Here is a 25714-nt window from a genome sequence, read left to right on the forward strand (position 1 = left end):
TGGTGAATCCATGCTGACTGTTCCTGATCACTTTCCTCTCCTCAAAGTGCTTCAGAATTGATTCCTTGAGGACCTGCTCCATGATCTTTCCAGGGACTGAGGTGAGACTGACTGGCCTGTAGTTCCCCGGATCCTCCTTCTTCCCTTTTTTAAAGATGGGCACTACAGTAGCCTTTTTCCAGTCATCCGAGACCTCCCCCAATCGCCATGATTTTTCAAAGATAATGGCCAATGGCTCTGCAATCTCATCGGCCAACTCCTTTAGCACCCTCGGATGCAGCGCATCCGGCCCCATGGACTTGTGCTCGTCCAGCTTTTCTAAATAGTCCCAAACCACTTCTTTCTCCACAGAGAGCTGGTCACCTCCTCCCCATACCGTGCTGCAGAGTGCAGCTGTCTGGGAGCTGACCTTGTTCGTGAAGACAGAGGCAAAAAAAGCCTTGAGTACATTAGCTTCTTCCACATCCTCTGTCACTAGGTTCCCTCCCTCATTCAGTAAGGGGCCCGCACCTTCCTTGACTTTCTTCTTGTTGCTAACACACCTGAAGAAACCCTTCTTGTTACTCCTAACATCTCCGGCTAGCTGCAACTCCAAGTGTGATTTGGCCTTCCTGATTTCACGCCTGCAAATGGACATCAAGTATGAAGTCATGGTGAATGTTATCTTGATGTCGGGGGTAGGCCAGTAGATGCGTTTCTAGATGTTCAGGTTATAGAAGACACATCAGGTGCATCTGTGACATCTTACAAGAGTTAAATGCTTGTCACTTGGACCCCAAACAGATGGCTGCTTGTGCATCTGATGGAGCTGCAAACTTCTCTGGAAGACATGGTGGAGCACAAGCTTTGCTCAGAGAAAAGTGTAACCCTAATCTCTCCTATACACACTGCAGAGGCCATCTACTCCAACTAGCACTAGTACAAGCTGCAGAATCTTCAAAAGACATTAAAAAGCCATAAATTTAATGGCTTTTTAATACTCTTTTTTTCAGCAAGAGTCCAAAAGGACTCAGCATCTTGGAAATAAATAGAAGATACGCTGGGATTGAAGTTCAGATTAGTCCAACCTGGGAAAACCCACTGGCTTTCTCATGAGCGATTTTTGGCTGTTGTCTTAAAATAACTGCAGCCGTCATTACTGGCTTTGGAAGGTATCCACCAAGATAGGCTGGATCTAAGTAGTGAGGCTGGTGAACTATTTTTATTACTACGTTCAGAGAAGATTATCGCCATTCTCTGTCTTGTAAATCTACTGTTGAAAGCACTTGGGTCACTGTGACGTATAGATCATTGGTGCAACCACTCATATATTTGGAGCAAATATTGTACAAAGGTTGTCGTGTGAGGTGTCTGTGGAAAGGCTCTGGTTTGCTGGGTATGATTGTGCTGTCTGTATGTGTGTATCATTTCTGTAGTTGAAGTTATGAATATTGGCTCTGAACTGGTATCTCTGTGTTTTGATTCTAAGTAGCCTCAGTGAAGCATTTGGTCAGCTTCTTTAGAAGGGAATTTGCAAGTTAAGTGCCCAATCAAGAAACACTTAACTGACAATAGGCCTTGGGAGACTCCAATCCACATGAGAAGTCTGCCTGGGAACGTTCAAGGGAGCATGTGAGCAATGGCTGCCACCTGCAAACAGATCTGATCCCAAAGGACCAAGCCCCAGACCCAGGTCAATATACACATCAGATCTTACCCACAAATCACGCTGTTGCCAATCCTTTAGAATCTAACATCTAAAGGTTTATTTACAAAGGGAAAAAGGTAGAGATGAGAGGTAGAATTGGTTAAATGGAATCAATTACATACAGTAATGGCAAAGTTCTTAGTTCAGGCTTGTAGCAGTGATGGAATAAACGGCAGGTTCAAATCAAGTCTCTGGAACATCCCCCACTGGGATGGGTCATTCAGTCCTTTGTGCAGAGCTTCAGTTTGTAGCAAGGTCCCTCCAGAGGCAAGAAGCAGGATTGAGGACAAGATGGAGGAGATGCAGCAGCTTTTTATAGTCTCTTGCCATGTGGTCTCTGCTTCCTTTGTTCCAAAGAGAAGCTGCCCAGCACATGGCCTGGAAAAACCTCAGAGTTCTGTCCATAGCCAGGTCCCTGCCTTGCTGAGCCACAAGGTGTAGCTGCTTCTCTCAATGGGTCAGTTGTAGCTGATGGTCCTTAGTGGGCCATCAAGCAGGCTAGGCAGAGCTGACACCAACTTGTCTGGGGTGTCACCCAGAAGCACAGCACAGATTTGATATTCAGAGTGTGATGGGCGGGATCCCAGAACCCCCCCTGGGGCTGCCAACTGATGTGCCCAGACTGCTGCCCCTGCTTTCCTGCCCCCATCAGCTCAGTGCCCTGCCTGGTTTGAGCCAGACCCACTAGCCTGCTGCAAACCCAGCCCCGGGTCTGAGCCACGTCCCCTAACAGCTGCAGGCTTCACTGAAAGCAGCTCACAGGAGTGTTCCTGTCTCTAACACTGAGGCTTTGGCTACACTTGCACTTCAAAGCGCTGTCCGTACTCCACCTCCCTGTGGGGAATAACGGACAGCGCTGGGGCTTTGACCACACTGGCGCTTTGCAGCGCCGCAATTTGCGTTTTCACACCCTGCTGCAGCGCTGCAAATTTGCAAGTGTAGCCAAGGCCTGAGATGCCCAACTCCCAATGGGGTCCAAACCCCAAATCAATCCGGTTTACCCTGTTTAAAGCTTATACCGGGTAAACTCATCAATTGTTCACCCTCTATAACACCCACGAAAGCTCATGCTCCAGTACCTCTGTTAGTCTATAAGGTGCCCCAGGACTCTTTGCTGCTTTTACAGATCCAGACTAACACGTCTCTGATACTAATAGAGAGAGATGCACAGCTGTTCCCCCCCCCCAATGTATTAATACATACGCTGGGTTAATTAATAAGTAAAAAGTGATTGCATTAAATACAGAACGTAGGATTTAAGTGGTTCCAAGTAGTGACAGACAGAACAAAGTGAATTACCAAGCAAAATAAAATAGAACAGGCAAGTCTATCTCTAAGAAAACTGAATACAGATAACACCTCACCAGTTCCAGTGAGCTTCCTTTACAGACCAGTCTCCTGCTAGTCTGGGTCCAGCAATCGCTCCCACCCCCTGCAGTCACTGTCCTTTGTTCCAGTCTCTTTCAGGTATCCTGGGGGGTGGGGGCTCTCTCTTGAGCCAGCTGAAGAGAAAATGGAGGGGGTCTCCCAGGGGTTTAAATAGACTTTCTCTTGTGGGCTGAGACCCCCTCCTCTCTCCTATGCAAAGTCCAGCTCCAAGATGGAGTTTTGGAGTCACATGGGCGAGTCACATGTCCCTGCAGGACTCAGTTTGCAGATAGAGCTCAGATGTGGATTGGCGTCTTCAAATTCATTGTTGGCTTAAATGGTTTTTGACTGGGCACTTAATGTGCATTTTTCTCAAGAAGCTGCCCAAAAGCTTTACTGAGGCTACTTAAAATCAAGCCAGTACCCAGCCAGTGTTCGTATCTTGGAATACACCAGTGCACGTGCCTACAGCCAGGAGGAAGAGATTCAGGAGAGCAAAACCTTCACAGAGAGATGGCACATGGCACACGTAGACAGAACATATTCCAGTTCTGTCACCTAGACATTCATAAGCATATTCCATAAAGCCTTACGGGGGCACCGTCACAGCCAGGATAGCGCCAATACTTATAACTTTAAATACAAAAACGATACACACACCCAGACAGCGTAACCAGAACCAGCCACCCAGAACCTGCTCTTAGACACCTCATGTGACCCCCTTTACACAAGATTTGGTGCCACTCAGGGCTGCCCAGAGGATTCAGGGGGCCCGGGGCAAAGCAATTTCGGGGGCCCTTCCATAAAAAAGTTGCAATACTATAGAATACTGTATTCTCGTGGGGGCCCCTGCAGGGCCTGGGGCAAATTGCCCCCCCCCCCGGGCAGCCCTGGTGCCACTACACGACCTTGGTTGCAACAATGATCTATGTGGTCCCAGTTTATATCAATGACGTCACAGCTCAGCAGCGCAGCTGCTTCCAACTTAACGCTCCTGGTGCACCGGCAGCCCCCCGTGCTCCTGTGCAGGGGCCCAGTGTGTGTGGCCATCACCCCCACTCACCCCAGACACAGCTGATGTGCTGCCCGGGTGCTCGAGAGGTGCAGGGCTGTCTGGGGGGTTCTCAGCACCGGCCCTGCTCCCACCCTGCACTGGGTGCAGCTCTTAGATGGGGGGGGGGGGCAGCAAAGAACAGGCCAGAGAGACAGACACCAGGCCTGGGGGCACCATCCCCTCTCAGTCAGTGCGGCGGTAGGAGGCACTGGGCCAAAGGGAGGAGGGGCTCAGCAGGGGGCGCCGTCCTGGAGAGAATGGAGGGGGTCAGCTCAACGGGGGCATCATTCTTGGGGAGTGGACGGGGGCTCAGCGGGGGGCGCTGTGTTCGGGGAGTGGACAGGAGGTGCCGTGCTCAGGGAGCAGGGTGGGGCGCTCAGTAGGGGCAGGGGCGGCTCTAGGAATCCCGCCGCCCCAAGCAGGGCAGCACACCGCAGGGGCGCTCTGGCGGTCGCCGGTCCCGCGGCTCCGGTGCACCTCCTGCAGACGTGCCTGCGGATGCTCCACCGAAGCCGCGGGACCAGCAGACCCTCCGCAGGCACGTCTGCGGGAGGTCCACTGGAGCCGCCTGCCACCCTCCCACGGGACGCTGCCCCAAGCGCGCGCTTGGCGCGCTGGGGTCTGGAGCCGGCCCTGAGTAGGGGGCACCGTGCTCAGGGAATGGGGGGGCTCTGGGGGGTGTCATGCTCAGGGAGTGGACGGGGGCCGAGCAGGCGGCGTGGTACTCGGGGAGTGGGCGGGGGCTTGGGCAGGCGGGAGCATTGTATGCTGGGAGCTGGAGCCGGGCTCAGGGAGCGGGCGGGGGCTGAGCGGGCGGCGTGGTGTTCGGGGAGCGGGCGGGGGCTCGGGCAGGCGGCGTGGTGTTCGGGGAGCAGGCGGGGGCTCGGGCAGGTGGGAGCATTGCATGCTGGGGGCCGGGCTCAGGGAGTGGGCGGGGGCTGAGCGGGCGCGAGCATTCCATGCTGGGGCCGGGCTCAGGGAGCGGGCGGGGACGAGCAGGCGGCGTGGTACTCGGGAGCGGGCGGGGCTCGGGCAGGCAGGAGCATTGCATGCTGGGGCCGGGCTCAGGAGTGGACGGGGCTGAGTGGGCGGCGTGGTGTTTGGGGGCGGGCGGGGCTCGGGCAGGTGGGAGCATTGCATGCTGGGGCCGGGCTCAGGAGCGGGCGGGGCTGAGCGGGAGGCGTGGTGTTCAGGAAGCGGGCGGGGCTCGGGCAGGCGGGAGCATTGCATGCTGGGGGCCGGGCTCAGGGAGTGGAAGTGGGCGGAGGGGGCGGGGTGGTGATTTGGGACCGGGGGGGGTATCGGGCAGGGGGGTGCATTGCATGCTGGGGGCCGGGCTCAGGAAGCGGGCGGGGGCTCGGGCAGGCGGGAGCATTGCATGCTGGGGGCCGGGCTCAGGGAGTGGACGGGGGCCGAGCAGGCGGTGTGGTACTCGGGGAGCGGGCGGGGGCTCGGGCAGGCGGGAGCATTGCATGCTGGGGGCCGGGCTCAGGGAGCGGACGGGGGCTGAGCGGGTGGCGTGGTGTTCGGGGAGAGGGCGGGGGCTCGGGCTGGGGGGAGCATTGCATGCTGGGGGCCGGGCTCAGGGAGCGGGCGGGGGCTGAGCGGGCGGCGTGGTGTTCGGGGAGCGGGCGGGGGCTCGGGCAGGCGGGAGCATTGCATGCTGGGGGCCGGGCTCAGGGAGTGGACGGGGGCTGAGCGGGCGGCGTGGTGTTTGGGGAGCGGGCGGGGGCTCGGGCAGGTGGGAGCATTGCATGCTGGGGGCCGGGCTCAGGGAGTGGGCGGGGGCTGAGCGGGCGGGAGCATTGCATGCTGGGGGCCGGGCTCAGGGAGCGGGCGGGGGCTGAGCGGGCGGCGTGGTGTTCAGGAAGCGGGCGGGGGCTCGGGCAGGCGGGAGCATTGCATGCTGGGGGCCGGGCTCTGGGCACGCCGCGGGATGCCCATGGCCCTGCCTGGCAGGCTCGTCGCCCGGCTCCCCAGCCCCGTGTGTCCCCACAGGTCCTGTCCCTCGGGGCCGACGTGCTCCCGGAGTACAAGCTGCAGGCACCGCGCATCCACCGATGGACCATCCTGCACTACAGCCCCTTCAAGGCGGTGTGGGACTGGCTCATCCTGCTGCTGGTCATCTACACGGCCGTCTTCACGCCCTACTCGGCCGCCTTCCTGCTGGGCGAGGAGCAGGAGGACGTCCGGCGCAACTGCAGCTACTGCAGCCCCATCAACGTGGTGGACCTGCTGGTGGACATCATGTTCCTCATCGACATCCTCATCAACTTCCGCACCACCTACGTCAACTCCAACGAGGAGGTGGTGAGCCAGCCGGGCCGCATCGCCATCCACTACTTCAAGGGCTGGTTCCTCATCGACATGGTGGCCGCCATCCCCTTCGACCTGCTCGTCTTCGGCTCCGGCTCCGGCTCCGAGGAGGTAACGACCGCGCTGGCCCTGGCGCGACTCCGGCCCTGCCGTGGGGGTGGGGGCCTGGCCCCACCCCTGTATAACCCCGGCCCTCTCCAGCCCCGCCCCATCTGATCCAATCCCACCCCCGTCCAACCCAGGAACTGCCCAGCCCCACCCCCATCTGATCCACCCACCTTCCAGCCCAGCCCTGTCCCACCCAGCCGCCTTCCAGCCCCACCCCCTGTCACAGACCTACAGGCTCGGGGCTGCGCCCCCCGGGACGGTCTCTGGGAGACCCCTTCACTGGGCCAGCCCCCTGGGGGTCCCGCTCTGCCTCCAGGGTGAGCCACGCGGCCTCACCACCCCTAGACTGGCCCTCTGGGCCTGCAGCCCCCCGGCCCCGTGAGCTCCGGGCAGCGAGTCCCCCGAGACAGCCCCTGAGGGAGACTCGGCCGCTCGCAGGGATCAGGGCCCCTCCCCCAGCCCCGGCAGGGACGCTCCCAGCGTGGGCACAGCCGGGTTCACTCGTTAGCTGGCGCCCGGCCTAGGGGCCCGTCGGGCAGCCCGGGGCAGTGAAGGGTGAAGCAGGGTCCGTCCTGGCCAGCCCCGAGCCCAGCCCGGCTGTGGGGAACCCTCGGGTCCGGCTCCGTCCGTCTGTCTGTCTGTGCGGCCTCCTTGGCCAGAGTGCGGGTGAGAGCCCCGACTGCTTCCCACGACCCCCGCGTACCCCCCGTCCCCCAGCCCTGTGGTCCCGAGCTGGGGGCTGTAGCTCCGTGTCCCAGCAATTGGATTTGCCATTGGGCCCCGGCAGCTAGCGACTCCCGGCCTGCCCTGAGAGCAGCTCCCCGCCCCAGGTAACAGTGCAGCAGGTGGGGAAACTGAGGCACACACAGCCGTCATCAAGCTCTTGCAGCACCTTTGTCCAGGCTCGTGGGAAGGAGATCAGAGAATCACAGCGTCGTAGGGCTGGGAGCGACCTCGAGAGGTCGCCTCGTCCAGTCCCCTGCACACGGGGCAGGACTCAGTATTCCCCAGGCCAGGGGCTCTGAAATGGGGTCGGGACCCCGTCAGGGGTGGCCAACCTGAGCCTGAGAAGGAGCCAGAATTTACCAGTGTGCATTGCCAGAGCCACAGTCATACGTCAGCCCGATCCCAGCGCCTCCCACCCACCGGCAGCCCCCTCCCTCCCCACACCTCCCAGTCAGCAGGAGGCTCTGGAGTGGGGGCAGGGCCCGTGGCAGAGCAGGGTCTGAGCACTGAGCCCCCACCCGGCACCTGTGGCTCCAGCCCCGGCGTCAGGGCCTGTACAAGGAGCCGCATGTTAACCTCTGAGGAGCCCCAGCTTGGCCAGGCCTGGCTCCGGGGGGCACGAGGTTATTCAGTGAGGGCTGCCCCCAGCCCCGCTCCGCCGCCCGCATTTCTAGTGGTGTTAAAGATTCAGACCATGGCTGTAATGTGTGCGGGGGGGGCTGTGACAGGGGCCCCAGGACAAACGCTGGCGAGCCGCTGGCCCGGCCTGGCCGGTGTCGTAATGGGCGTTAATCCGAGTAACCCAGGGGCAGCTGGGGCCGGGGGCCAGGGGGGCGCTCCCCAGATGGGGCTGTAGCCTGGGGCGCAGCAGCTCGGGGAAGGACCTGGGGGTTGTGTGGAAAGCAGCCGAACACGGACGTCTCTAACAGCCCTGCTCTGGCTCAGCCGGACAGGCCCGGCCGGATGCAGGGCCCGGGGGGTGGGAGCCGGACAGGCCGGGCCGGATGCTGGGGCCCCGGGGGGGGGAGCCCGGCCAGACCCGGCCGGATGCAGGGGCCCCGGGGGTGGAGCCCGGCCAGGCCGGGCCGGATGCAGGGCCCCGGGAGCCCGGCCAGGCCTGGCGGATGCAGGGGCGGGGTGGAGCCGGACAGGCCGGGCGGATGCAGGGGCCCGGGGAGCCGGACAGGCCGGCGGATGCAGGGGCCCGGGAGCCGGACAGGCGGGCGGATGCAGGGGCGGGAGCCCGGACAGGCGGGCGGATGCAGGGGCCCTGGGGGAGCCCGGACAGGCCGGGCGGATGCAGGGCCCGGGAGCCCGGACAGGCCGGGCCGGATGCAGGGGCCCCGGGGAGCCCGGACAGGCCCGGCCGGATGCAGGGGCCCCGGACAGGCCCGGCCGGATGCAGGGGCCCCGGGGGGTGGAGCCCGGACAGGCCGGGCCGGATGCAGGGGCCCCGGGGGTGGAGCCCGGACAGGCCGGGCCGGATGCAGGGGCCCCGGGGGGAGCCCGGACAGGCCCGGCCGGATGCAGGGCCCCGGGGGGAGCCCGGCCAGGCCCGGCCGGATGCAGGGGCCCTGGGGGAGCCCGGACAGGCCCGGCCGGATGCAGGGGCCCCGGGGGGAGCCCGGACAGGCCGGGCCGGATGCAGGGCCCCGGGGGGAGCCCGGACAGGCCGGGCCGGATGCAGGGCCCTGGGCTCTGCGGGAGGCCGGCGGGGTGGGCAGAACGGTCCCCGTGGCTTTGACCCCGGCCCCTCTGCCCGCAGACCACCACGCTGATCGGACTGCTGAAGACGGCCCGGCTGCTGCGCCTGGTGCGCGTGGCCCGTAAGCTGGATCGCTACTCGGAGTACGGGGCGGCCGTGCTCTTCCTGCTCATGTGCACCTTCGCCCTCATCGCCCACTGGCTGGCCTGCATCTGGTACGCCATCGGCAACGTGGAGCAGCAGCGCATCGGCTGGCTGCACGCGCTGGGCGAGCAGCTCGGCAAGCCCCTGGGCGCCAACGCCTCGCTGCCGGGGCCCAGCACCAAGGACAAGTACGTCACGGCGCTCTACTTCACCTTCAGCAGCCTCACCAGCGTGGGCTTCGGCAACGTCTCCCCCAACACCAACGCCGAGAAGATCTTCTCCATCTGCGTCATGCTCATCGGCTGTGAGTGCGGGGCCGGGCCGGGGGGGGGCTGCCTGCGGGGGCTGCCTGCCCCCCGCCTGCCCCTGCCTGCCCCTGCCTGCCCCGCCTGCCCCACCTGCCCCTGCCTGCCCCTGCCTGCCAGCCCCTGCCTGCCTGCCCCTGCCTGCCTGCCCCTGCCTGCCTGCCCCCTGCCTGCCCCTTGCCTGCCCCCTGCCTGCCTGCTCACCTGCCCCTGCCTGCCTGCCCACCTGCCCCTGCCTGCCCCTGCCTGCACCCACCCTGCCCCTGCCTGCCCCTGCCTGCCTGCCCACCTGCCCCTGCCTGCCCCTGCCTGCACCCACCCTGCCCCCTGCCTGCCCCCTGCCTGCCTGCCCACCTGCCCCCTGCCTGCCTGCCAGCCCTGCCTGCCCGCCCCCTACCTACCCCTGCCTGCACCCGCCCTGCCTCCTGCCTACCCCTGCCTGTGTTGCCCCTCCTGCCCCCTGCCTGTGCTGCCCCCTGCCTGCCAGCCCTGCCTGCCCCCTGCCGACGCCTGCCTGCGCCCGCCCTGCCCACCTGCTCCCCTTGCCTGACCCTGACCCCTGCCTGACCCCATCTGCCCCCTGCCTGCCTCACACCTGTCCCCTGCCTGCCACCGCCCTCTCTCTGCCTCACCCACACCTGCGGCCGCCTCTTGCCCATCCCCTGCCTGCCCCACGCCTGCCCCATCCCACCCGTCCCAGGGGAGCATGCTGGGAGGTGTGGCGGGGAAGGGGGTTGCGTATGTGTGTGTGAGTGTGTATGTGTGTGCTCATGCACACGTGTGTGCGTCCGCACGCTCACCTGCTGCCTCTGCCTCCAGCCCTGATGTACGCCAGCATCTTCGGGAACGTCTCGGCCATCATCCAGCGCCTCTACTCGGGCACCGCCCGCTACCACACCCAGATGCTGCGGGTCCGCGAGTTCATCCGCTTCCACCAGATCCCCAACCCGCTGCGCCAGCGCCTGGAGGAGTATTTCCAGCACGCCTGGTCCTACACCAACGGCATCGACATGAACGCGGTGAGCTGTGGCACGGCCCCTGCACTCAGTGTGGCCGGCTCCCCGAGTCACCCAGCGCCCCGACGGACCCGACACACCCAGCTCCCCTGATGGACCCCGCGTGTCACGGAGTCCCCGGGCGCTGCTCTGGAGCTGCTCCCCACCAAGCCAGGCAGGACTCTGGGGAGCCTCCTCTCCCTCGGAGCAGCCTGTCTGCAGGGCAAGAAGCTCCCACGGCTTCACCTCCTGGGTCTCTCCTTGGAGCATTCAGCATCCTCTGCCCCTCCGTGCGCTTCCCACAGCGAGTCGCCCAGGCGGGGTCCTGGGGGGCCACAGGGTCCTGCCCCCCCACTGCGCAGTCAGACGTGACTCTCAGCCAGCCAGTAACACAGAGGTTTAGCATCCCTTTGCAGCGGGGAAGGGCCTGGCCATTAGCTGCCAGGTGACAGAGGGTTGGCCAGAAACTGTGCCCCCCCCCCCCCCCCCGCACCCCACACAGAGATACACACACCCCTTCACATCCAGACACACACACCCCCCTCTACACAGCCAGGGATGTACAGACACACACAGAGACGTACAGATCCATACACACACATACACACACACACAGACACATGAGCACACCCACCCACACCTGTATATCCGTTGTCACGGACTCACAGATCGTGCCCACTTCTGTCCCCGTGCGCTCCGTGGGGGGGGCCTCTTTCAGTGCAACAGCCCTTCTCGGGGGTCCACCCTCTCTCGGGGTCAGGCCCCTCCACCTCCTGGAGCCGCACCTCTCTGAGCCTTAGCACGTCTGTGTCATGGAGTGTGGGGGCGCCAGGCCCTGCACCCCCAGCTCCCTGCGATTCACCAGGACTCTCAGCCAGCCAGTAAAGCAGAAGGTTTATTTAGGCGACAGGACACAGTCCAGCACAGGTCTTGCAGGCACAGATAACAGGATCCCCCGGTTAGGTCCATCTTGGGGCCCCACAGCCCCCCCCGGGGATCAGAGCCCTCTCTCCCTGCTTCCCCTCCTTTTCCAGCCAGCTCCAGTCTGCCCAACCCCCTCCGGCCCCTCCTCTCTCCTCCGCTTCTTTCCCGGGCCCAGAGGTCACCTGACCCCTTTGTCTCCAACACCTTTAGATGCACCTTTGCAGGGAGGGGCCGGGCCAGCCGTTGCTAGGAGACAGAGTGTCAGGCATTCGGCCTAGCATTCCCAGCCCCCAGTGCGACCAGTCCCACTTCGTCACACCCCCCCCCCCCCTTCGAGACCGAACTGAGCGGGGTCACTCCAGCCAGTGACCTGGGGAAGTTCGGACCCACCTACATTCCCACAGAGGCCCCAGGGTCCCCCCCATTCTGGGGGGAGAGTTACCCCAGGTCATTCCAGTTTCCTGCCCCCCTGTAGGTCGGGGGGACTCGAGGGCACTTGCAGGTTGCAGGGGGGAAGCCTTATGCCGCCCGCGCCCTTTCCCCACCCCAATACCCCTGGGGTGCACGCGGGGAGGGGGCCTTCTCCCCACGTTCCAGTCTGGGGGGCTGTGATTCAGGCTCTCTCGGTTCAGAGCCCCCCTTTTGACCCTGGCCCCCCTCCGGACAGGCTCCTCAGGGCGGGGCGAGGGCCTTACAGCCATCTTCCCCCTGTCCCGGGCCTTCCCCCCCCCCTCTGGCAGATGTCACAGCAGCGGCAGTGCTGCCGGACATGGGCAAAGACCCCAGGCCAGTAATAGTTCTGCAGCAGCATCTGCTGGGTACGCCAGGCTCCCTGGTGCCCTGAGGGGGGACTGTCATGGGCCTGGCACAGCAGCTGGTGGCGATACTCCTGGGGTACCACCAGCTGCCTCCTGATCCCCCCTGACTCCATCTTCCCTGGGGGAGCCCATTCTCAGTACAGGAGCCCCTTCTCCCACAGGAACCTTTTCCGGCCACCTCGTCCCATGGTCTGTCCCCCCCCAAGGCTGGCCAGGTCCCCTATCCTCCGCAAGGCGGGGTCTTCCCGCACCGCGGCCTGGTACTCAGCCGCTGGGGCAGGGGCGGGGATCTGTCCTCTCTCACCGGCTGGGTCTGAGGCCACAGCCTCTCTGAGCCCTGTCCATGGGTGTTCCCTCCCCACCGGGTCAGGGTCCGGTGCCCCGGGCAGAGTACCTTCCCCGGTGTCAGGGTGCAGAGCCCTGCGTCGACTCTGACTACGGTTCACGGACAGGGCACCCCGGGTGTTACTGGGCCAGTCCTCGAGATCCCCCCCCCATTAACACCTCCGTGGGCAAATGTGGGTGCACCCCCACGTCCTTGGGGCTCTCCTTGTCCCCCCACTTCAGGTGTACCCTCACTACAGGCACCTTGAATGGGGTCCCGATCACACCCCTCAGGGTCAGGTAGGTGTTGGGCACCATCCGATCTGGGTCCACCTCCTCGGGCCGGGCCAGCGTCACCTCTGCGCCCGTGTCCCAGTACCCAGTGACCTCCCTCCCGTCTACCTCCAGGGGAACAAGGCACTCGCTCCGGAGGGGCAGCCCCGTGCCCACCCTGTAAACCCAAAACTCAGGGCAGGGAGCATCCAGCCCCTCGGAGGGGTTGACCCAGGGCCCCCCTCCCTCCTTCGCAGGTGGTACGCGGCCAGCCCCCCTTTCCTGCGAACGCTGCCCCTCATCCAGCTGGGTCTCTACCCAGTTGACACGGTGTGGGGTTGGTCTGCTCAGTTTGTCCCGGAGCTTGGGGCCTTGTTGGCCACATTGATAGCAGCCCATGTCTCGTGGGTCCCCTCGAGTGGGACGGCTGGACCTGACGCTAGATGTTTCCCTTTGGTGGGGGCCCTCCCTCGGCCCCTTCTGGGAGGTCCCATGGTGACTCTCTCTCTGCGTTGAGGCAGACCTGCTCCTTCGAGACGCCTCCCTATTATCCCTTGCCCGACTGTCCATGTATTGGTCGGCCAGCCGGCCTGCATGCTGCGGGTTCTCCAGCTTCTGGTCCATCAACCACAGCCTCAGGTCCGACAGGCACTGCTCATACAGGTGCTCCAGTATGAATAGGTCAAGCAGGTCCTCTTTAGTTTGGGCCCCAGCGGTCCACTTGCGGGCGTACCCCTGCGCCCGGTTGACCAGTTGTAGGTAGGTGACCTCCCAGATCTTATGTTGACTCCAGAACCTCTTCCGGTACATCTCCGGGGTCAGCCCAAACTCGCGGAGCAGGGCCTCTTTGAACAGGTTGTAGTCCCGCGCCTCTGCCCCTCTCATTCAGCTGTACACCTCCACGGCGGTGGAGTCCAGTAAGGGGGTGAGAAACTGGATCCTGTCTGCAGGGGCAACCTGGTGCAGCTCGCAGGCGTTCTCAAAGGCCGTCAGGAAGGTGTCTATGTCCTCCCCCTCCTTACGCGGGGCCAGGTAGCTTTTATCAAAGCTCTTTGTAGGCTTGGGTCCCCCCTCGCTCACCGTAGCCGGGGCCTCCCTGCTTTTCAGCTGGGCCAGTTCCAGCTCATGTTTACGTTGCTTCTCCTTCTCCCTCTCCTCATGTTCACGCTGCTTCTGCTTCTCCTCCAGCTCACGCTGGCTTTGTCTCTCCTCATGTTCCCTCTGTTCCTTACGCTCCTCCATCTCTCTCAGTTTTATCTCTCTCTCCAAGTCCAGCCGCCTGCGCTCCACGGAGGCCGAGCATCGCCGGGATGATCCCTGGCTGGGGGGTGAGCTTCGCCGGGCCGATCCCCTGCTGGCCGGGGGGGTCACGGTGCCCTCCGTAGCTGGGCTCCTCCCCCCCTCCCCCTAGGCCTAGGGGTGGGAGGTCGTGGGGAGCCCTCAGCAGCCGGCTGACCACTCCCAGCGGGTACAGACACTGGGGCCTGCGCTGCATCTGCCCGGCTGCTTCCCTCAGAGACAGGGACCGGTTCATCCCTGCGATCTCTCTCCTCCAGCCGGGCAATCAGCTGGGCCTTGGTGAGCTTCCCACAGTGCAGCCCTCTCCGCTGGCACAGCCCCACCCGGTCACACTTGCGCTTCTGGGAATACATCTTCCTGCTGGCTGCTCGCAGGCCGGGGTGCTCGCCGCTCCCCACGGGTTCCAGGGGGACCCCTAGTGTGCCAGTCCTTGAGGTCACCACCTCTCTGCCAGGGTCGAGCTGCAGACTCCTCCGCCCCTGGGACCGCTCGCTGTGATCCCCCAGGCGACCCTGTTACTGCAAAGTCCTGCTCTCTGGCCACACTCGCCCGGGGGTTAATCGCCCCTTCGTTTTACTGCTCCCCAGTCACTTACTGCAGGAAGCGCTGTCCACGGGGTGCCGCCAATCCCACCTCTGCCACCAGTTGTCACGGAGTGTGGGGGCGCCAGGCCCTGCACCCCGGGCTCCCTGCCGATTCACCAGGACTCTCAGCCAGCCAGTAAAGCAGAAGGTTTATTTAGACCACAGGAACACAGTCCAACACAGGTCTTGCAGGCACAGATAACAGGATCCACCCCTGTTAGGTCCATCTTGGGGCCCCATAACCCCCCTCGGGGATCAGAGCCCTCTCTCCCTGCTTCCCCTCTTTCCCCAGCCAACTCCAGTCTGCCCCAACCCCCTCCGGCCCCTCCTCTCTGCCCAGCTTCTTTCCCGGGCCAGGAGGTCACCTGACCCCTTTGTCTCCAACACCTTCAGCCAGCACCTTTGCAGGGAGGGGCCGGGCCATCCATTGCTAGGAGACAGAGTGTCAGGCATTTGCTGCATGGCCTTTTGCTGCTAGATACTTAGGATCTGTACCCAGCCCCCAGTGCGAACAGTCCCACTTCCTCACAGTCTGTCTCTGCCGTGGGCCCCTCAGGGAGTCCCCTCGCTCTGGACCCCCGGGGCCTCCACCCCCCAAAGAGAATAATACCCCCCACACACACACACCCTCTTCTCCAGACCGCAGCGACTCTCCCCCAGCGTAACACAGGAGGTTTACTGAGCGTCTGAACCCAGCTCAGGAAACTCTCCGGCCTCAGGCCTGGCTCCCTCAGCCCAGCACATCCCAGTCCCCCTGCAGCCAGGGGGGCTCTGCCTGCTCCCCCTCTCCAGCCCCGAGCCCCCCTGCTCCCAGCTGGGCCTCCGATACCCCCGGCCCCAAGCCCCCTCTGTCCATTGGCTTCTCTCCAGGGAAACAGGGTCGCCTGGGCCCCCTCTCCCCTCTTCTGTCCTCTGGCCCCTCGGGCTGGAACCGGCTGGTCAGGTCACCGGGGTCCTCTCCCCGCAGCCCATTGTCCTCCCACTGGCCAGAACCGGCTGCGACTCCTGAGCCGGGTCTCCGGGTCACCAGGTCCCCAGTCGCTGGGGTCTCCATCCTCCAGGCCGTCGGACGGGGTCCCGAGTCCCCTCTCTGGTCCTGTGTAACAACAAACTCCCTCTCCCCTCCCCTCGTTCAACCAGTAACACCCGGGGACACTGAGTCCCCCTCCCGGTGCATGCAACCCCCTGGGAAACACGGAAAAACAAGAAACTCCCCCACTTGGTCACTCCCCCGCCCCACAACTGCGTACACCTACACCCACACCCACTCCCACAGAGAGACACGTACACACAGAGCCGAGGGTGCCCAGCTGTCCCGATTTTATAGGACAGTCCCGATATTTGGGGCTTTGTGTTATACAGGCGCCTATTACCCCCCACCCCCCATCCTGGTTTTTCACACTTGCTGTCTGGTCACCCTAACAGAGCCACAACCAAGCCAAACGGCCCCCACAGGCCAGCCCACGGCCATGGGCACAGCCGTCCTGCCCGCGGCCAGCCCTGCCCCCGCGGCACGGTGCCCTGCCCGGTAACGGGGGCTCTCCACCCGCCCGCAGGTGCTGAAGGGTTTCCCCGAGTGCCTGCAGGCCGACATCTGCCTGCACCTGAACCGCAGCCTGCTGCAGAGCTGCCGGCCCTTCCAGGGGGCCAGCAAGGGCTGCCTGCGCGCCCTGGCCATGAAGCTGAAGACCACGCACGCCCCGCCCGGCGACACACTGGTGCACGCCGGCGACGTGCTCACCGCGCTCTACTTCATCTCCCGCGGCTCCATCGAGATCCTGCGCCGCGACATGGTGGTGGCCATCCTGGGTGAGGGGGCGGCGCTGCCGGGCAGGCAGGGTGGTGGGCGTGCGGGACGGGGGGGGCGGATGCTGCCAGCTGCGGGGAGGGTGGGCGCTGCCGGCTTTGGGGCTGCCAGGCAGGCAGGGTGGTGGGCGTGCGGTGCGTGCGAGGCGGATGCTGCCAGCTGGGGGTTGGGCACTGCTGGGTGTTTGGGGTGCTGGATGGGCAGTGCCAGACCAGGGGCGGGAGCTGTGGGGGGGCAGTGGACGCTGCCAGTGGGGGGGCACTGCCCGTTGAGGTGAGGGACTGCTGACCAGGGGCTGGGCACTGCCAGGGGGGCAGGAGCTGTGGGGGGGCACTGCCAGGCAGGGGGGCCTGGCCATGGGCTCTCTGTCCCTCACATCACCCCATGGCATAGCCCCCAGCCTGGCGCCCAGGAGAACCTAACAGCACCCCTGGCCCAGCCCACCCCGGCCTGTGCCCCCATCCTGCCCATCCCATCCCTGGCACGTGCCCCCCATCCTGCCCAGCCCACCCCGGCCTGTGCCCCCATCCTGCCCAGCCCGCCCCGGCGTGTGCCCCCATCCTGCCCAGCCCACCCCGGCGTGTGCCCCCATCCTGCCCAGCCCACCCCGGCGTGTGCCCCCATCCTGCCCAGCCCACCCTGGCGTGTGCCCCCCATCCTGCCCAGCCCACCCCTGGCGTGTGCCCCATCCTGCCCAGCCCACCCCGGCGTGTGCCCCATCCTGCCCAGCCCACCCCTGGCGTGTGCCCCCATCCTGCCCAGCCCACTCCCGGCCTGTGCCCCCATCCTGCCCAGCCCACCCCTGGCGTGTGCCCCCATCCTGCCCAGCCCACCCCTGGCGTGTGCCCCCATCCTGCCCAGCCCCCCCCTGGCGTGTGCCCCCCCATCCTGCCCAGCCCACCCCTGGCGTGTGCCCCCATCCTGCCCAGCCCACCCCTGGCGTGTGCCCCCATCCTGCCCAGCCCGCCCCGGCGTGTGCCCCCATCCTGCCCAGCCCGCCCCGGCCTGTGCCCCCATCCTGCCCAGCCCGCCCCTGGCACGTGCCCCCCCCATCCTGCCCAGCCCGCCCCTGGCGTGTGCCCCCCCATCCTGCCCAGCCCACCCCTGGCACGTGCCCCGTGGGAGGCCCGCGCTGACCCTGCCGTGCCGCCCCTAGGGAAGAACGACATCTTCGGGGAGCCACTGAACCTGTACGCGCGGCCGGGCAAGTCCAACGCGGACGTGCGGGCTCTGACCTACTGCGACCTTCACAAGATCCAGCGGGAGGAGCTGCTGGAGGTGCTGGACATGTACCCCGAGTTCTCCGACCACTTCTGGGCCAGCCTGGAGATCACCTTCAACCTGCGGGACGTGAGAGCTGGGGGAGAGCTTCGGGGGGCGGGGGGGTGCCAGGCCGGGGAGAGCTGGGGCTCAGCAGGGCTGGGGAGGTGGGGGCACCAGGCTGGGGAGAGCTCGGGGGCTCTGGGGCGGGGGTGCCAGGCCGGGAGAGAGCTTCGGGGTCTGGGGGCGGGGTGCCAGGCCGGGGAGAGCCTGGGGCGGGGGTGCCAGGCCGGGGAGAGAGCTTCGGGGGCTCAGCAGGGCTGGGGAGGTGGGGGGGCACCAGGCTGGGGGGAGAGCTTTGAGGTACTCAGCCAGGGCAAGGGGGAGAGCTGGGCTCACCGGGCAGGGGAGAGTTCTGGGGTGCTCAGACAGGCTTGGAGGGGAGAGCTTTGGGGGTGCTCAGCCAGAGCCAGGGGGGAGAGTTCTGGGGGCACCAGGCCAGGGAGGAGAGCTTTGGGGGTGCTCAGCCAGGGTGGGGGCTCTGTGGGCTCTCAGCCAGGCTGGGGGGGGGCTCTGTGGGCTCTCAGACAGGCTGTGGGGGGCTCTGTGGGCTCTCAGCTTGGCTGGGGGGGGCCCTGTGGGCTCTCAGACAGGCTGGGGGGGGGCTCTGTGGGCTCTCAGCCAGGCTGTGGGGGGCTCTGTGGGCTGTCAGCCAGGCTGGGGGGCGGGCCCTGTGGGCTCTCAGACAGGCTGGGGGGGACATCCCCACCTGCTTCTGACCCCACTCCACCCCCACCCAGCCATCCACCCTGCCCCCAACTAACCAGCAGTGTATTCACCCACCCACTGTGCCATCCACCAACCTGTCCCCCACCTACCAGCGCCCCCACCCACCTAACCACCAGTGTATCCATCTCCCCCTCTCCCCCTGCCCAGTTCCTGGCCCGGCTCACGGCTCTCCCTCCTTGCAGACCAACATGATCCCTGGCTCCCCCGGCAGCACCGAGCTGGATGGAGGCTTCAACCGGCTGCGGCGCCGCAAACTGTCCTTTCGCCGGCGCACGGACAAGGGTGAGTGGCGGGGCAGCAAGCCCGAGGGGCCGGGGGCCTCCCGCAGTCTGTGCCCTGCTGAGGGCACCAGCCCCTCTCCCAGCACAGGGTCAGTGGCTCCGCCCAGAGCACCAGCCCCTATTCCTGGGGGAATTCTGTGCCAAAAAATTAAAAATTCTTCAACAGAAAATTAAAAATTCTGTGCACAATATTTTAAAATTCTGCATATTTTGTCAAAATAACACACTGTAATCACACCAGTTTCTACTATTTTTGGTCATTTATTCCAAAACACCCACCAGCAGGTGTGTCTGTAACAATGCAGACAACAACAAAGATTCAGGAAATGGGTTTTGACAGATAGATTCCTTACTAGGCATATTCCCAGTGGTGAGCTCCAGCCGGTTCGCGTGAACCGGTTGTTAAATTTAGAAGCCTGTTTAGAACCGGTTGTTCCAGGACAACCGGTTCTAAAAAGCTTTTAAATTTAACAAAGGCTCGGGCAGCTGTCCGCCCGGCCCCGGCCCCAGCTCACCTCCCCCTCCTCCCCTGAATGCTCCGCCCTCCTTCTCCTCCCCTTCCCCTGCTTCCCGCGAATCAAATATTCGCGGGAAGCCTGAAAAAAGCAGCAGCCAGGTAAGCTGGGCGCGGCGGGGAGGTGGGACGGGACGGTGTGTGCCTGGCCCAGTCCGGCTCCCCCTGGCTCCGGCCGAGCACCCCAGCCAAGCACCACCAGCTCGGGCTGGTCTCGGCTGAGCGGCTCGGACCCAGCCCAGCTCGGGACCCGCAGCTCTGGCCCGGCCCGGGGAGTCGGGCCCCGCGGCTCTGGCCCGGCCCGGGGAGTCGGGCCCCGCGGCTCCGGCCCGGCCCGGGGAGTTGGGCCCCGCGGCTCCGGCCCGGCCTGGGGAGTTGGGCCCCGCGGCTCCGGCCCCGGTGCCTGCCGAGCGACTCCGGCCTGGCCCGGGGAGTCGGGCCCCGCGGCTCCGGCCCCGGTGCCTGCCGAGCGACTCCGGCCCGGCCCGGGAGTCGGGCCCGCGGCTCGGCCCGGCCGGGAGTTGGGCCCCGCGGCTCCGGCCCGGCCCGGGGAGTCGGGCCCCGCGGCTCCGGCCCAGCCCGGAGAGTCGGGCCTGACAGCACTGGTCGAGGTCCCCGCGGAGCGGACCCGGACCCAGGCACTGTGGTAAGGGGGCAGGGAGTCGAGAGGCGGTGTTCGGTGGGTTGTGGGGGGGTCAGAGGGCAGAGAACAGGGGGATTGAATGGAGGCAAGGGTCCCGGGGGGCAGTCAGGAAGGAGCAGGGTTGGATGAGGCGGTGGGGGGCAGTCAGGGACAGAGAGAAGGGGTGGTTGGATGGGGCAGGGGTCCCAGGGGGCAATCAAGAGTAAGAGGAGAGGTTGGATGGGGCTGCAAGGGGCAGTCAGGGGACAGGGAAGGGGGGGATGGGTCAGGGGTCCCTGGGGGAGCTGTCAAGGAACATGGGGGGTTGGACGGGGCAGGACCCCCGGGGGGGCATGACCCCCTCATGAGGTGAGGAGGAGGGAACCGGTTGTTAAAATTTTGCCAGCTCATCACTGTATATTCCTACAGAACTGAGCACTAATTCATGCAAACTACAGCACAGAACCGTATCTCCTGCACCCCCAGAAGCAGAGCAGAGGCTGGCGGGAGTCGGCTAATGGAGGAGCTGAGGGAGAGGGAACCAAATTGCTGGGAAGGAGCCTGGGTGTGAACTTGGAGGGTTGTTGGGTGTGTGTGAGAAAAGTCTGGGACAGGTTTTGGGGGGTGGGGAGGGATTGTTGGGGAGCTTCGCCCATGCAGACCCTGGCTGAGCCCTAGCCGCTCCCATTCAGTCAGGCACCGCTGCCCCTGTTTCCATGTGTCCTTGCACCACCTGTCCATATGTGTCCCTCCCCCTCCCCCCATCCCCATGGGCCCCTGTACCCCGTCCCCAACCCAATGTGTCTCTGTGCCCCCACTCTGCCACTCCCTGTCCCCATGTAGCTCTGCACCCCCGCCCCCATCCCCATGCGGCCCTGCACCTCCACTCCCATTCAACCCCCACCCCAGGCTGTCCTCCCCCACTCGTCCTTCTGAGCCCTTGTCTAAGCCCCCTGCCCCAAGCACCCCACACTGGGTCTCACCAAAGCGCCGGTCTCCTGACCTGGCCTGACAGGCCCAGCGACGAAGGCAGGCTCTTTCTCCTCCCTAGCTGGCCGGGAGCTGCTGCTCTGTTCTATTGGCACAGTGCCCTCTGGTGGGCAAAAGGCAGAACTGCAGCAACATTTCAGCAGAAGCTTTTTTCTGTGCAAAAAATTAAAAGTATGCAGAGCTAATTAATTAGGCACGTGTGCAGTGGCGCAGAATTCCCCAGGAGTAAACCCGCCTCCCAGCGCAGGCTCCGTGCCCCGCCCAGGGCACAGAGGGCTCCGCCCTGGCACTGGACCCCCAGTTGGCACCTCCCAGCCTGGCTCTGCAGAACATTCACTCTCTGTCTCCCACTCCGCAGACCCGGAGAATGCCGGGGAGCTGAGGAGCAGCCAGAAGCCGCTGAGGATGGGTCGGAACCACCAGGCGCTGGGGGTCCCGGGGGATCAGCCCGACTGGGAGCCCTCCAGCTCACCCTCCAGCGACGAGGGCGAGCGCCCCACGCCCCTCACCAGCGCCGGCCAGCTGTCCCCCCTCCGCGCCAACGGGGAGCTGCTGATCCAGGGCGATGGGCAGCCCAAGGGCAGCGAGACGGGCAGCCCCCTCTCAGGTGGGACAGGGCACAGCACGTGTGGGGAGGGCCCTGGGGCTGGGTGCCTGGGGGGACACCAAGAGGAACATGAGGGACAGCCTGGGGGGAGGGGAGGGGCTCCAGCGAACCGGTGCCAGGGGGCGCAGGCTCGTCACAGGCCTGATGGCTGCCTGGGGTGGCTGAGGCCTGCAGGCGCCTGCCTCGACCAGTGCCAGGCCGGGGCCATGCTGAGCACGGCCGAGCGATGCTGCCGGGTGTCTGGCTGGCCTGGCCCATGGGCAGCCGGCTGTGCCCAGCTGTGAGTGCAGCAGGGACAGCGAGGTCAGGCCTGGGCACGAGCTAATGCCTGTCTGCCAGCGTATGGGGCCAGCCGGCTGCAGCGCCAGGCCCCCCCTTGGCCTCTCAGGCACATTCCTCACTGACGCTGCCCTCCTGCCCTGGGCCCCCCCATCCCCTGCCCAAAGGGCACCGGCTAACGCTGGGCAAGCAGCCCTGGCACTTCCCCATGGCCCCTGTGCCGGTGCTGCCCGGGGGGGCCAGCTGGGGTCACTCAATCAGGGTGAACTCCAAACGGACTGGGGCAGACAAACCCCAAACGCTGGTGGATCTTCCAATACTTCGATTTACCAACCAGCCCCAAACAGCTTCTCTAGCACCTCACTGGTTACTCAGAGTCCAAACCCCGCAGTTCCCTCAGAGTGCCCAGCCTCAGGCCTCCGGCCAGACACGCCTGTCAGAGATGCTGATGATTCCTGAGAATCTTACTTCATCATATAAAAGAAAAGGTTCTTCCAATCCCAAAGGATCAGCCACACACCCAGGTCCAATTATAACTTAGATCTTACCCAAAATACACGCTACAGCCAATTCTTATTAACTAAGCTAAAATTTATTAAAAAAGAAAAGAGAGAGAGTGTTGGTTAAAAGATCAATCTACAGACAGACTTGAATTCAATTCTTGAGGGCCAGACACAGAGCAGAGATGGTGAGTTCTTATACACTTCCAGCAGCCTTTCGGCCTGAGAAAACAATCGGCTCAACTCCTTCTCCCAAATCTCCTGGCAATTAGCCCAGGGTAATTTACCCCTTAACAGGTCAGACACAGGTCACCACAACCTTCCGAGAGACACAGACACTGATCCTATTGCCCTCAAGTATCATTACAAATGTTAATCTTCCTTCTTTGACCTTTGAATCGAAGCTCTAGCGCTAGACGAGCCTTCTTTGCTGCCATCCCAGGCCCTGAGCACCCCCCTCCCCGGCAGAGCTCTCCCAGCGCGGCTGCAGGTCACAGCGCTGGTCACTCACGGATCCTCTGAGCCCGGCGGGAAAGCTGGGCCCTGGGGCAGGGCTCTTGCTGGCCCTGTCACCTGCCAGTGAGATGTTAGATCAGCCTCCTAAGGGCACAGCCCCCTGCCCGGCTCACCCCCTGCTCACCGGGCTCCTTGTCAGCCCCCTGCCCTGGCACCCCAGGCCCCTCTGCCCAGCCAGGCAGGGCTCCTGCCCTGTGCCACCCGCTCCCCTCTGCCGGGCCAGGGGCTCAGGCTGGCGGGGGCCCTCGGTGCCTGCACCCCCCCCTCAGAGCCCGTTGTGCAGAGCCAGCCCAACCTCGGGGGCCCTCTGCCAGCCGGCCCCGGCCCCGGCCCCACGGCATCGTCAGCACGGGGACGAGACACCCCGATGTCGGCACTCGTGCAGCCCCCCCCCCCGGTCCCGGCCCCGGCCCCGGCCCCACGGCATCGTCAGCACGGGGACGAGACACCCCGACGTCGGCACTCGTGCAGCCCCCCCCCCCGGCCCCGCCCACGCTCCTCACGGGCCCCATGGCACTAGTGCGGAAGGGTCCCATATGGATGGTGGGGGTTGGGGTGCGGGAAGGCCTGGCAGGGGACAGGGGCAGGCCCCATGTGGACAGTGCGGGGTGCGGGCCCCACAGGGACACCGGGGGGTTGGGCCCCACAGGGACAGCGGGGGAGGGGTGCGGGCCCCACAGGGAGACTGGAGGAGGGGTCCGGGCCCCACAGGGACAGCAGGGGAGGGGTGCGGGCCCCACAGGGACACCGGGGGGTTGGGACACACAGGGACAGCGGGGGAGGGGTGCGGGCCCCACAGTGAGACTGGGGAGGGGCCCGGGCCCCACCGGGACCGCTGGGGAGGGGTGCGGGCCCCACAGGGACACCAGGGGGTTGGGACCCACAGGGACAGCGGGGGAGGGGAGCGGGCCCCACAGGGACAGCAGGGGAGGGATGTGGGCCGCAAAGGGACACCAGGGGGGCGGGACCCACAGGGACAGCAAGGGAGGGGTGTGGGCCCCACAGGGACAGCGGGGGAGGGGTGCAGGCCCCACAGGGACGGGGGGGAGGGGTGTGGGCCCCACAGGTACAGCGGAGGAGGGGTGTGGGCCCCACAGGGACACCGGGGGTGTGGGCCCCACAGGGACACCGGGGGAGGGGTGTGGTCCCCACAGGGACACCGGGGGGCGCGGGCCCCACAGGAACACCGGGGGAGGGGCGCGGGCCCCACAGGTTGGGGTGAGTCCCTTGGGGCCGGGGCCAGCCCCACCCGAGGTCTCTGTCTCAGAGCTCAGCAGCCCTCAGGCGCGGCCCTGACCCATCTCTCCCCTCCCCTCCCCTCCCCTCAGGGGCCTTCTCGGGGGTGTCCAACATCTTCAGCTTCTGGGGCGAGAGCCGGGGGCGGCAGTACCAGGAGCTGCCCCGCTGCACCGTCCCGGCCCACGCCGGCCTCAGCACGGCCCTGCCCCCCCGGGCCCGCCAGCCCCACGCCGAGGTGCAGAGCCGGCTGGACCAGCTGCAGCAGCAGCACAACAGGTGCGGGGGGGGGGTCTTACACCGGGCAGCTGCCCGAGCGGGGAGTGCGGGGAGCAGATGGGGGGGGGGCGTGGCAGGGAATGGCCCTGGGGGGCAGGTGTGGGGGGGCATGGCAGGGAATGGCCCTGGGGGCAGGTGGGGTGGGACATGGCAGGGAAGGGCCCTGGGGGGCAGGTGTGGGGGGGCATGGCAGGGAATGGCCCGGGGGGGCAGGTGGGGGCATGGCAGGAATGGCCCTGGGGGCAGGTGTGGGGGCATGGCAGGGAAAGGCCCGGGGGGCAGGTGAGGGGGGGGGTTGGGACATGGCAGGGAAAGGCCCCGGGAGCAGGTGGGGTTGGGACATGGCAGGGAAAGGCCCCGGGGGGCAGGTGGGGGGGGGTTGGGACATGGCAGGGAAAGGCCCCGGGGGGCAGGTGGGGGGGGGGTGGGACATGGCAGGGAAAGGCCCCGGGGCAGGTGGGGGTTGGGACATGGCAGGGAATGGCCCTGGGGGCAGGTGGGGGTGGGACATGGCAGGGAAAGGCCCTGGGGGCAGGTGGGGGGACATGGCAGGAAAGGCCCCGGGGGGGCCCCCCAGAGACCCCCCAGTTCCAGCCCTCAGGCCTGGCCCGGTGCCGGTGGGGTCCGGTGGCTCGTGCCGGCCGAGGCGTTGCCGAGTGCGGGAGTGGTGCCCGGGGGCGTCTCTAGTCTGTGGCAGGGCCCCTGGGCTGGTTGGGGGGGCACCCAGCCCCCGCCCTCCGGCTCAGCCCCCCCCCTCTCCCGGCAGGCTGGAGACCCGCATGGCTGCCGACGTGGGCGCCATCATGCAGCTGCTGCAGCGGCAGGTCGGGCTGGTGCCGCCGGCCTATAGCACCGTGTCGTCGCCGCTCCCCGGGCCGGAGCGCCCCCCGCCGCCCGCCCTGCCCATCCCCCCCCTGCAGCCCTGCCCCCAGGTGAGCCCCCCCCCATGCACACCCCCTGCGGCCAACCGCCGACGGACACCGGCCGGGGCTCTGCCCCCTGGGACGTGGGGCGGGAACCCAACCGAGATCCCTGGGGCACACTGGGCCCTCCTTCGCCGGCGCTCCTCACTCCTGACCCGCAGCCCCTGCTCTGCCGGTGCCCCTCACTCCCGACCCGCAGCCCCTGCTCTGCCGGTGCCCCTCACTCCCGACCCGCAGCCCCTGCTCTGCCGGTGCCCCTCACTCCCGACCCGCAGCCCCTGCCGGCCCAGCCCAGCGCTCCCCTCCCCCAGCTCTGCCGGTGCCCCTCACTCCCGACCCGCAGCCCCTGCCCGCCCAGCCCAGCGCTCCCCACCCCCCGCACTGCCGGTGCCCCTCCCTCCCGACCCGCAGCCCCTGCCAGCCCAGCCCAGCGCTCCCCTCCCCCAGCTCTGCCGGTGCCCCTCACTCCCGACCCGCAGCC

The 25714-nt window shown here is 65.6% G+C and overlaps 1 protein-coding gene across 11 annotated transcripts in view; it reads left to right on the forward strand.

Annotated features, from left to right (window-relative positions):
* The window catches only part of KCNH2 (potassium voltage-gated channel subfamily H member 2), a 155999-nt gene that overhangs the window by 129364 nt on the left and 921 nt on the right, over positions 1-25714 (forward strand). For 9 of the 11 annotated variants that reach the window (XM_039524175.1, XM_039524178.1, XM_039524182.1 and 6 more), the window contains 9 exons: positions 6108-6536; positions 9025-9412; positions 10233-10432; positions 16187-16439; positions 17594-17787; positions 18669-18768; positions 21252-21500; positions 24124-24310; positions 25077-25242. In XM_039524175.1, coding sequence (XP_039380109.1) covers positions 6108-6536; positions 9025-9412; positions 10233-10432; positions 16187-16439; positions 17594-17787; positions 18669-18768; positions 21252-21500; positions 24124-24310; positions 25077-25242 — 2166 coding nt within the window. Of the gene's footprint in view, positions 1-6107; positions 6537-9024; positions 9413-10232; positions 10433-16186; positions 16440-17593; positions 17788-18633; positions 18769-21251; positions 21501-24123; positions 24311-25076; positions 25243-25714 lie in introns of those variants that run through there. The other 2 variants (XM_039524174.1, XR_005593978.1) reach the window with 2 other exon arrangements.

The sequence above is a fragment of the Mauremys reevesii genome, linkage group 2 (genome assembly GCF_016161935.1).
Source record: "Mauremys reevesii isolate NIE-2019 linkage group 2, ASM1616193v1, whole genome shotgun sequence".
Taxonomy (NCBI): domain Eukaryota; kingdom Metazoa; phylum Chordata; order Testudines; family Geoemydidae; genus Mauremys; species Mauremys reevesii.